Below are 12308 nucleotides of genomic sequence, written 5' to 3'. Positions count from 1 at the left end.
AAACACTCAACATTGCATCAGCCCTGTCGTTTTTAAAGCACACCAAGGTATAATGTCTTTCAATATAAAGAAAGTTTTATTATATTTTTTATATAAACTTGTGGTTAGCCCTATTTTAAATTAATTCCTTCTTACCATTTTAAAACATTTTGAGCTGGCAGCACATTTTGGAGGTATACTGTATTCATAAAGTTAGTACATAAAATGTCCATATCAAAGCAAAATAGGGTTGGGATTATTTTGCATATGCATTTCCTCTGTCAAACGTATACAAAGTGTATTATATTTCATTTCTGTATTGATTATGTATATGTAATCACAAAATGTATGCTTTTAGTTTTTACCAACCACACAGAAAGCTTAGTGTGCATACTATTGTAACATTCCTTTGAAGAATACTATTCTTTCAGAATGAAACATGTTAATAGTGGTTTTACTGTTCAGCACAACTTGAAACAAATTCCACATTTGTACAAAATCCACCTGGCCAAGTTAAGTGAAACGAAAAGTTTGACTTGAGTCCACTGGGACCTTGCTCTCACACAAATTGAAACGATGAACTGCACAGAGGAATCAAATAAAAACTACCAAAGAGCGCCCTCTATGGGAGGAATACTTACATGAAACCTTTCGATTCAGTGTTTTGTGGGTTTTGGTGTTTATCTTCGTGGCAAATCCATATCTACGAGTCTTCTTCATTAAGAAAAAAATACATATCTAGATTTTATTTTAGCCTACAAATTTGATCTATTAAATGCTTTTTTATGATATGGTGATGTTGATAAAACAGTATTAGCCTAGAGCTACGTTCAGATTTTATCATTTAAGTAATTATAAACAGATTAATTATAAATTATTCCCGCTAACAAGGATTTCTATCATATACCTTTCTCCTTTCAGAGTCACAATACAGATCCACTAAAGCAAAAACGTGTTATATCTTCCTTAAATGTAAGGAAACTTATATTTTGCAGTGTTTGAATATTAAGACAATAGAAAATGTTTCATTTTATTAATACCAGTCGTTGCTTAATTTATTTTACATATTTATTTGTAATATTTGTATAATTTATTCGCGTGAAAATGACTGCAGTCACAAACCGTGAACAGTAGAGGTCGCTGCTGCTACTCATCTGATTTAATGATCACCGAACAGGTAGATGAGTCTCTCCCCCTCCTGCGCCTGTAATCCATACTAACCCAAAAGATCAGCGTTCTGCCATTTAACGTTCAGCTTTTTGTGCCTGAACTCCAAATTCGTTGTGCGCCGGATAAAACGTAAATACAAATGTGGTTTCTATTTGAATAGCAATCGGAGAAAATTGTAATAATGTGGCTCCCAGGATGGATAAAAAGTGCAGTTGATCCACTTGTTGATTGAATAAGACTCGCGGTTAGCTGACTAGCTCCACATTTAAACCAGGACTGGACAACTGAAAGCTTCAGTATGAACACGACGAACATATATGACTGATGAGTTATTAGGGTTAGGGTTTGAATCCGAACGGGTGTGTACTCTTAAACCAACGACGTGAACGTTTTTAAGTATTTGAGGTATTATTTATTTTCAATGGCGAGAGAAACTTGTGCCGAATCCTTTGGCTAATGCTAACATAAAGAACCGAGTCAAATACAACCATAAACAGAAACAAGTTTCATATTTCTCATTATCGTGTTTTTTAACAGTACATAAACATAAAAGTTTGTGTTGTTTTGGAAATTTAAACCGCGCCTCCTATAATATTGCTTTCAAATGATGGACAGAGCCTCGTCCAGAGGAGGAAACAAAGTATCCAAGGAGACATTCATGTATCAGCCAAAGGAGATGATGGGCTCGGCCCCTACCTGTTGCATTTATTTTTTTCTTAAACCGCTGACGGTGATGTGGAAAACAATGTAGAATTTGATCTTAGTATTTTTCTTACTAAGAGAGCTGCCATATTTTTCTTATTTTTTGGAATACAGACTGTGTTTGAAATGGACACGATCAACCAGTACCCTTTGGACTCTAGTAGGTTTCCTGAAGGAGATCAAAGGATCATCTACACTTCAGACAGGTCTGGGAGTTTTGATGAACATCATGGTAATGGAGAGGGATTGAAACTGGTGGATGTGACTCTCTCTGGGGGTGCACCTTGGGGTTTTACTCTCCGAGGAGGACTGGAGCACAGAGAACCTCTTCTTATAACTAAGGTAAATCATCTGCATTTTTAGGGTAAACAAACAATAAGTGGAAAAAAATAGCTTTTTAATGGTGTATATGACCGGATAATGTCCAGAGTAAGTAAATTCAGGCATTGTTGGTATAGAAATAATATAAATAGTGGCGGGATCGGTGAAACTCTTACTCCATGTAGTGTAGTTTCTTAAAAAGTTGATGGAAAGCTATCGATGTAACTCTACCAGTAACACTTAATAATAACGTTTTTGTGTGTAAGGGAAACATACAATTGTGTAAGTAAAGGTAAATTAATATAAAATGTATTCCAAGTTATTGTTATGAATCACATTGTATTGCATGACCACTGTACTAATTTCCAATATTTAAATTTCAATACTGATACTTAAATTCTCATGTTTGCTATTCGCACTGAAGTAATCAGGATTGTAGTATCTGTTATATTAGTTCTCTGTTTGGTAAACAGTTTTCCCCCCATTGCTGGTTCATGTCGTAGAAGCGCTGTATTGCGTTGGTGGTATAGTGGTTAGCATAGCTGCCTTCCAAGCAGTTGACCCGGGTTCGATTCCCGGCCAACGCATACCTTTTTTTTGTAGACCTATCTTTGGACTTATTGTCCTGGATTCGTTCAAAGTTTTTACATAGAGCATAATATTTAATATATAGTGCAGATCTTAAAACTACTTTATGGTTGTCTCAATCCCTCACATTGCATGACATCTGAAAGTCAGTTTCACGGAGTAACCAGTCTTACATAATTGGATATGTCGACTGTTTTTTCCATGTGTAAATGATACTAATGGGCCTTGAATAGTGACAAGCTGTTACTTTCTGCTTTATTTACAAAATTCAACTTTAGCTACAACACTTCATCTGTGGCTTTAACTGTCTGGATCATTTTGTCACAATTTAGAGAGAGAAAACAAGCATGGGCAATAAAAGCAACAATTTGTACAATCTTACTTGAGTGGAACAGACAGTGGTTTCTCTTTGGTTTTGACTCCCAAATGCCTATAAAGTTTGTTGACAATACAAGGAGTTTATTATCTTGTGAGACATTCTGCTGTCTAAAGTAATGAGAGGACATTTATCCATGTACTTTTCTGGCCATTCAGGCTCGTATTTTGAAATCACGTGTGATGCACATTTTGGTGTGCACCCGGGTGAGATCGACACCAGAGTTTGGTTTGTTTGGAATGATGTGATTGTAAACACTGTTTTCCTAACTTCAGTTCAGATCCGCAAACCAAATTCAGTCCGCCTAAAAGGGTGGGACTCTGGGGGTAGGCTTGCATGATATGCCCTATAGTGAGATTGTCCTATCGTCAACCTCTCAGGTCGCAGATTCACTATAGTATTGGGGGTGGAACAAAAGATTACCCATTTATTTATTTGTTCATTATTTACTCATTTATGACATGCCACTGGATCCAAAGTTGTTTTACTCTGAGGGCAGCTGACAATACTGTCACGACCACAACTTTCTTAAACAAGATGCCATTTAATCCGAGTGTGTCATTGATGCCCAGGCGCTCTGAATTTTCTTGTGTGCCAGGGAGTGGGAACAACTCACATACTGGTTTAAAACTCCTGCGGCCATTACAAGCTCCCTCATGCCAGGAAGCCCTCAAGCTCCCTCATACCAGGAAAAGCATGCTGTGCACGTTGGTGTCGCAAGTGCGGGTTATGCGGGAATGTTAATGTGAAACTATGATGATAATAATAGAATAATAATAAGAATAATGTGAAACTATAATGGGCAAAGACTCGCTAACGGCCATATGTCTCACTATCGTCGCTAGTGTCTGTTGGCACTACTCTAGTCTGGGGTACTTTTTTTTATGGACTGCGGCACGGTTCGCTGCTGATATGATTGCAATCTAACTTAATCACGGAAGTAAACCACTATTAATGACGTGTGCAGGTGTGTTTGTGCTCTTTAAAACTTAATGTATTAAAAGTCTGATTCTACATGGTCTGTTTAAATGTCTTATATAGAAAGAATTTGTGCAGTGCTGTGGTGCATTTGGCCCCTCTATGCTATGTAATTTCTCTAAAGATTGCCAAATAATAATTGGCATTGGCAATGTTTAAAATTGCTTACAATTATTGTCTTTCTGAATAATAGTCTGTGCTGTAGCTTTGTGCTTTTGGGGATGATACTTTGATCACTTGCTGGCTCTTGTAAAACTTTTATTGAACAGTGACCGAAACTTTTTGTGTGCTTTTCTGGTTACTTATCAACTCTGAAAGACCTTGCGGATAAATACGGCAAGTTTGCATGCTCTTACTTTCAGTGTGGAATTTGCTGCTGTCTTTCGTGAATTGTGTGTAGTTTTTTTTTAGGCAAATTTAGCTCATAGCCATTTAGCATTTAGAAAAGGTAGAATTTTTCAGTGCTAAAAACTCTGGTGACCGCCCCTAAACTGTACTTTAAATGCGCATGTGACTTTCGGAAGTAAAATTCTTGCTTTGGCTAAGCTCTAGAATATCAAGTTGAGATATTTGTTGGAATAAATACTGGGATTTGTTAGCTCACATCTTTTAAAGGATGGTTTGCAGATTACAAGGCTGAGTGGATTTGTGGCTTTTCATGTCTTTGGAATTTTTTTCATCAGGAAACATTTCTGTGTGCCCTGAAGATACCGTCACACTTCAAGAGTTGGTGAGAGCAGTTAATAATGTACTGAAGCTTTTTACCCCCCTTGTTGAAGCCCTTAAAAGTTTCTTGTTTTTCCTAAAAGGATCATATGATGGCCTATCTTGCCGTAAATTAACCTTTGCACCTGTTTTTAGAGATTTTAGCTTAGTTGTCCGTCAATAGTGACTGAGTTCTTTTAATATATCTAAAAAATAAGGCTACTTACCAACAGCACTACTTTGTATAATTTAATGTTTTGTTTAATTAAAATGTTAAGTTTGAGAACTGTTTTTTTTGTCATAAATTTTCATTGAGGGGGCCGCAAAGGAATGCATGGTACCCAAGGGGAGCCGCACACTGACAAAGTTTGAGAACCACTGGATTAATGGATTGATAGATAGCCGGATAGACAGAGAGGTTATTTATTTTTTACCATTGAAGAATCATTGCTCTGTATGTAACGTGAGATGACAAGCACAACAGCTTTCTCTGTGGATTGGGCTTGTATTATAAACAATGTGCTAGACTGTTGTCCACAAATATCACATTATTTAAGGTGTAGTGGACTTCGTCCTGGAAAAGTCCTTGTACATGCTTTGCCCATTAACTGACCTGTATCCTTTTTTGGGCTGGTAAAAGATAACATACAAGAGTCTAAACAGAACAAGTCAACAGAGACAAAAAGTCCTGGTTTGACTTGAACGATCCTCATATTATACATGTTCCTGACAATGGTCAGCCTACAACATTACGAAGTCCATTTTCATTCTGGACACATTTGCCTGTTGTAACTAATTTGCTGGTCTAGCACAACTTAAAAGAATATATTATTAAGTTTTCGATAAGAATATAAAAATTATGCCTTCTCAACTGTGAAGCAGAAGTCCTTTGCATTTGTTAAATTAATTAGTTCACCCAAAAATTAACATTCTGTCATCGTTTACTCACTCTCATGTTGTTACAAACCAGTAAAAATGTCTTTGTTAGGCTATAGTAGGATAAACAATACTATGGAAATAAATGGGGCTTCTGATCGGTTTGGTTACAAACATTCCTCAAAAAATATCTTTCCTTATGCTAATCTGAACAAAGAAATTTATACAGGTTTTTAACAACATGAAAGTGAGTAAATTATCATTTTTGGGTAATTTATCCCTTTAAATTGGTTCAATAATTATTCTTACAGTGATATAGTCTGGAGGTTTGTAATCGCCTTTGTGAAGTAGAAATTTAATGTTCACGTCTGGATTTTATCCAAACCTTCAGACCTCCATCCATCATGTGATAGACATCTGTTAATGATGTGACAATTATTTGCTGACAAGTGTAAAAAACTTCAAAAGGCCTTGCTGTCTGTTCCCTATGATGTATATTAAGCACATTTTAAAAGTCAGACACCTTTACAAAAGACAACACAATAAAAGTTTTAGAACTGATGAACAAAACACAAAGGCAGACCAGTTTAGGGTTGTAGAAAGCGTAAACAGGCACAACGGTTAAGAGACATTACAGCAACGACTTATCACACAAGTCCAAGGATGAAATTAAGTTGTTTTGTCAGGGATAATAGACTGATTGCAGACTCCTGTTAAGTTCATTAGCAGTATTTCGCTGTGTAGTTATTTATTTTTCCGACTCTGTGTTTTTTAGTAGATTGTTTCACTACATTCTTTGAGATTCCAAAGGCAAACTGGCAGTGCCAGGAACAGCACAGGAATGCCGGAGCTTTGCTTGATTATCCAAATGCAGTGAATTATCTTTGACAGCCTGAAGCCTGTGGACTTGCATGATACAGCATCTGGGATAAATTTCGGTATAGGATTAGTGAAACCTGGACAAGTTTTAAACTTTGTACTGTGCCTTGGACTTTTTTTGTTTGGCCACATCTAATTTTTTGAATAACTCCTGGACTCTAAGGGGCTGTTTACACTTGGTATTAAGATGTGTTTTCATCGATCAGATCACAAGTGGACGAGAGAGACACATTACGTTTACACCTGGTATTTAAATCCGTCTTTTTTGTCCACTTTCGACCGCATCTGTCCTGAATACTGTGAGGGGGTGGTCTGTGAGACGGTGGGCGAGTCTCTCTGCTGTCATTCAAACGCTAGCGGGAGTAATTATGAGTTTATATGGACGCGAAGTAATATTATGTCGGAGTCCACTGCTTGTTTAGCAAGTAAACATGCTGCACAGAGTTTTGTACACGTGTATGTAAGAGCTTTCTCTGAATTTTCAGCGCAATTGATGAAATAGGATCGCGCAACTTTCACACGCTTTAAAAACTAAACTACGGAGATCAGCCGCTTTAGTTGCATCAATGAAAGGCTAAAAATAGCGCTGTTCACTGTATGTTCACGCCAGAAGTCGAAAAAAGACGTAAAACTTGTGTTTAATACCTCAGATTAGATAAATAGGCGGAGAGAAGGCGGTCGCGTGTGGCTGTTCGAACACATTCAACCACGTATGCGTTCCGCAACTCCAAAGCGATCCGATCGAAAGTGGTTTCGACTACCTCTGGATGTGGTTGAAAGTGGTCGAAAGTGGACGAGCTCAAAACGTTTTGAACACTGTTTACACCTAGCATTAACGTTGTCCACTTGTGATCCGATCGACGAAAATGCATGTTAATGCCAAGTGTAAACAGCCTCTAAATGAGGTCATTGTAACCTGTTAGCAGACTGTTAGCTCATCATGAACAGTGTGTCGTTAAGATACGTTTTTATGGTTGCTACTTAAAAATGTGGCCTGTTAGTCAGACCCAGTTTATTTTTTGGTTTTGCTTACGTTCAAAAGGATATAGCTAGATTAATATATTCGAGTAGTTCTTGTCCATGCAAAACTTGCTGGGAATGTGATAGTTTCATTTTAGCACATAGCTATGTGGTTGGACTTCTGTTTGGTGTTGCTAGTAGTGCAGATTTGTCACATTGAAATGGGTGTTGAAGAGGAATCTTTCCCTTAAGCTATTGTGTCATCTATATACCTTGCAAGTTCCATACCTTAAAACGACCTCCTCTTCTTAAAAAAAAAAACATTTTTGTAATTGTTTTCCAGGAAAAGTAGAGTTTAAGATTGCTGAAACATTGTCCTACAGCAAGATTACATCACCCAATTGCATATCATTGTGTCATTGGCTGGGCCCACTGACGTGCAGTTTTAGAAGCATGTGGATCTGAAGGAGTAGTTTGACCCCCAAAGTATGAGTATGTTTGACCCCCAAAGTATGGTATGTTTGGCTAGTGTGATCTCTTACAGTGTTGTAATTTATGTGGTTGTTTGGGTGACATAAACACACAATCATAGAAGTGGGTGATAACACTGAAGACATCCTAACGTTCTTAAAGGAGTAAAGCATGAAACAGACCTTTTTGATGAGAGGTTGAAAACAGGCTAGAGATGGTCATAAATGACTTAAGTTTAATAATTTTAATAAACTAATAATTTTTTTGTACATATTGTAGATATAAATGTAGGTGAAAGATAGATTTGAAAGCAGCTTTATTTAAACAGTGTATTTATACTGAAAATGGAACTAATTAGAATTCCCCTCATACTTCTCATACCTTTCATTTGCCAAAGGTTTTCATAGCATTATTTTAAATCCTCTGTCTCAATAAACCCCAATAACCCAGTCTTACATTGTTTGCATACACTGTGTAGCCTTTCACAAGCTGCGTGTGTTTGTTTTTCATTTGAGCGATCTTTTCATGGAATGCAATCTCTAAAGGGCTGGCCATTTAATGAACACTGACTGGTAAATCTACCTGCTGTTGGATTCATCAGTTATGCACCAACCCGAAAATAAACTGACTGTGAGAAGAGCTCCTCGTCTACATACAAAATTATTAGAGAGGATATAAAAAAAACTATTACTAGGGATGCACTGATCTGATATTATACTTGACAAGCTATATTCAAAGTTTTCTTTATACACTCAATAGCTTCATATGAAGGAACAAACGCACATAAAAGATATTTAAGTTAAGTTCACGGAAACTCTGTATTAGTGATGCACCAATGTATCGGCCGCCGATATTTATCGGCCGATTTTTGATGAATTTGAAACCATCGGCATATCGGCAATAGCACGAGAAAGGCCGATACCGATTGTTTATTAATTAACTGCATAAAGAAATCCATTATATGTAAAAAAAAAAAAAAAAGAGTTAATATTGTTAATAAAATAAATGCTAAATAGCAAAAACCACCTTTGAAGGTTTTCATGCTGTCTTCTTATATTTGTTTTAGCTTAATTTGTGCCTCTCTTATTATGTTGGTCAGTTGAATGTTAATAAGATCCAATCCATGTTCAGTAAAAATAATTTGATGCAGAAATAAACTAGCTAATAGACCAACTGTATAGTGTTGTACACAAGTGTTTAATATCCGTATCGGCATCGGTATCGGCCAGAAGTTGTCTGTTTAAATCCGTATCGGTATCGGCCCAAAAAAATCCTATCGGTGCATCCCTACTCTGTATATTATTCGCAACTGGGTTAATGCACTGATGAAGCGGACGGATGCAACTTGTCATTCACACACACGCTAATTGTAGGCTATTTTAAAGATCTGATTTTATAAAGTCTCTCAGTAAGCTGTTGGATGGATGCAATTCACTATGTGCTGAGCACACAATGCATCTATTCTTTTGGTGCTTTAACAGTTATAAACTTTCCATTGCGGTGCGAGAATTCCCATGCTTCAAGGGCATCAATGCTGCACCCAGGAAGCCCATAAAAGGTCCAGTCAAGCCCATAATTCCTAAAATAACCATCAGCACACTAAAGCTTTTTTACTGTGACAGTTTTGTGCAATTAAGGAAAACAAATCGATATTATTTGATCAAACATACCTATTATATTTTCTCTTAAAAGCTACCATGATTAATAATTACTAATGTTCTTGTAACTTGTAAATCATTTTAAAATTATTGTTTTTTACATTTAAAATTATACTAGATGTAGCAGAAAGCACTATACACATTTAACATTGTTTGTGTGTGTGCGCACGTGCAATTTTAAATTGTTCAAGAAAAATACAGTAGTATTGTATCGGCAGGTATCGGTATCGGCTGATACTCGCACTGCTATTGGAATCGGATCGGAAATAAAAACAATGGTATTGGTACATCCCTAATTAATAACTTCATTTTAGGAGTGGCAAGAACAAAGCAATGAGTTGCGATGAGTTGAATTTCTAGCAGCTTTTAGGGTAGTTTTGGAAGAGCTTGATTGCAAGCAATGCATGCCCATACATGTTCAACGTAGGTGTCATGCAGAATTTAATGTCACTTAAATGTTTTAAAGAGTTCATGAAATCACTAACAATGGCAGTTTTCTTTCATGTGTTTCTTTCATCCTTTAGGAACAGGAAGTTGGATTAGCAAAACCTAGTATTAAACAGGTGCCAGTAGTAGTGATATGACAATTATATTTCAGAGGCCACTATATCGGCCGATATTTTGATTATTTTTTTATATTATTGGCATTAGCAATCTTTTCAATCTGCCAGAAAAGTTCTCTGTATTACTCAAATTTGATGAAGTTTGTTATCAAAACGACATTTAGTGTCACTTAATGTAAAGCCAAAAGTCGGACAGACAGTAAAATGACAAATCATTTTTCACTTTTTAACATGACATTATGTTATGGGTCAAGTAATGAAAAATAACATTCTGGTTAATTGCGTGTGGGTCGCGTGTGGATGCGATAAACCATTGACAACCAATGTAATATCATCTACGTTCACTAAAATCTGAACGTGTTTATAAGTCTTGGGCATGTGATATTTTACTGATCTGAAGTGCTTTATGTATAACAGCCACAATAACTTAAAATAAATGTTCATTTTAGGGATGCACCGAAATAAAAATTCTTGGCCGAAACCGAAAACCGAAAAAAAAAAGGAAACCAAGGCCAAAAACTGAAACACCGAAAGAAATTATTATGCCAATTATTAGTACAATTTAATTTATGGCTATCAATGTATACTAACTTTACTAGGGGAGTGTGACAGGTCACAAATCTCACAGTTCAGATAACATTACAGTTTTTGAGGCACAGATCAGATTATTTTTTGGAGCAGCAAAAAGCGGGTGGGAAAAATCTAATAAACAAAGAAATTGCAAACATTTATAAAAAAGAACAAAGTTGCACATTAAAGAGCCACACAGATCCAAAATCGAAACTAACCTTTATTGCAGTGTGTCATGTAGCTGTCCATCAATGTAAACAACGTGTAAAGTAGTTGAACCAAAAAGTGCACGATTAATAAAGTTATTGGCTTCTAAAGCAGGGAGTCGACTCTGAATCGCTGAAACGAGTCGTTATAGGGAGTGAGTCTTCTTCCTGATATTTGCCACGTCACACGAACGCGTCCACGTCACATGAGATACTAATCTCCGCCTACAGCCTTGCCCGGGAGAAACGAAAACTATGACCCGCCCACAGCTAGTAAGTGTGTGAGTGTAAACATCAGCTCAGCTGTGTTTTCAGTTTGTGTTGTTTTCACTACCAAAGGAGACTTTTTCAAGGAGGGATATACTAAACGTGTCTTGCTGTGAAGAATCACTGCTTAAAATTAATTTTTAACGGAGGGATTAAGACGTTTGGCAATGAGATGGTTCAGTACCCACTTTATTTGGAACAACATGCGTCTCCTAACCACAACCTGTAAGTATGATTATAGCTACATACTTGCCTAAATGAGTGTAAAATGTCTATAGTCGTTTTCATTGCTTGGATTAATGATGAATGATATCGTTGTTATAACTCTAACTTATATACTGTCAGAGTCAAGATAGCAAGCGGTTTTGCTATGACCCGGTTAGTTTACATAAATGCTTAAATGAGTGTAAAATTGTTAGTTTCGATCATCGTTTGTATTGCTTGGATTAAGGATGAATGATGTCTTTGTTTAAACTGTACATTTACTGTCAGAAAGTCACGTTAGCAAACGGCTAACGCATGCTCACTTACGGTTTTGTTATGACCCGGTTAGTTTACATAAAGGCTTTAATGAGTGTAAAATGTTAATTTCAATCGTCGTTTTTATTGCTTGGAATAATGATGAATGATGTGTATTAATGTTGACAATGTCTTCTCAGTAAATCATGTTAGCACCAGGTCAATACATGTTGCACTATTGTTGGTCTGTGCCACTGATCTGTGGTCTGCACGACTGATCTGTGATCTGTGCAAACTAAGACACTCTGTCAGTTTACCAATCAGAGCAGAGTAGGCTACTGAAAGGTGGGGTTTAGGCAGACTGAGTCGTTGAACGGCTTCACACGAATCGTTTGGGGATCTCTGAGAAATGGGGTAATTTTAAATTTATATTTTGAGAAAATTACAGTGTTTTTTGACCTTGCATGCATTTAAACCTGTTGTCCGGGACTTATTATAAGTGATAGGATGCTTAAAATTGTCATCTTACTGGCTCTTTAATAAGGTCTAAAATTAGCATTAGGTACAGAAATCAAATTAA

The 12308-nt window shown here is 36.6% G+C and overlaps 1 protein-coding gene and 1 non-coding gene across 3 annotated transcripts in view; both read left to right on the top strand.

Annotated features, from left to right (window-relative positions):
- Positions 1–1208: 1208 nt before the first annotated feature.
- shroom2a (shroom family member 2a) overlaps positions 1209–12308 on the top strand; it is a 56369-nt gene continuing 45269 nt past the window's right edge. The window contains exon 1 of one of the 2 annotated variants that reach the window (XM_065240451.2): positions 1209–2193. In XM_065240451.2, the coding sequence (XP_065096523.1) occupies positions 1978–2193 (216 nt within the window). In that variant the 5' untranslated portion in view covers positions 1209–1977. The remainder of the gene's footprint in view (positions 2194–12308) is intronic. The other variant, XM_065240434.2, reaches the window with a different exon arrangement.
- On the top strand, positions 2688–2759 carry trnag-ucc (transfer RNA glycine (anticodon UCC)). The gene has a single exon. It is a non-coding gene; the product is annotated as a tRNA-Gly (tRNA).

This window comes from Paramisgurnus dabryanus, chromosome 7 (genome assembly GCF_030506205.2).
Source record: "Paramisgurnus dabryanus chromosome 7, PD_genome_1.1, whole genome shotgun sequence".
Taxonomy (NCBI): domain Eukaryota; kingdom Metazoa; phylum Chordata; class Actinopteri; order Cypriniformes; family Cobitidae; genus Paramisgurnus; species Paramisgurnus dabryanus.
The sequence above is the reverse complement of the archived record's forward strand: the minus strand, read 5'-3'. Positions and strand labels throughout refer to the sequence as shown.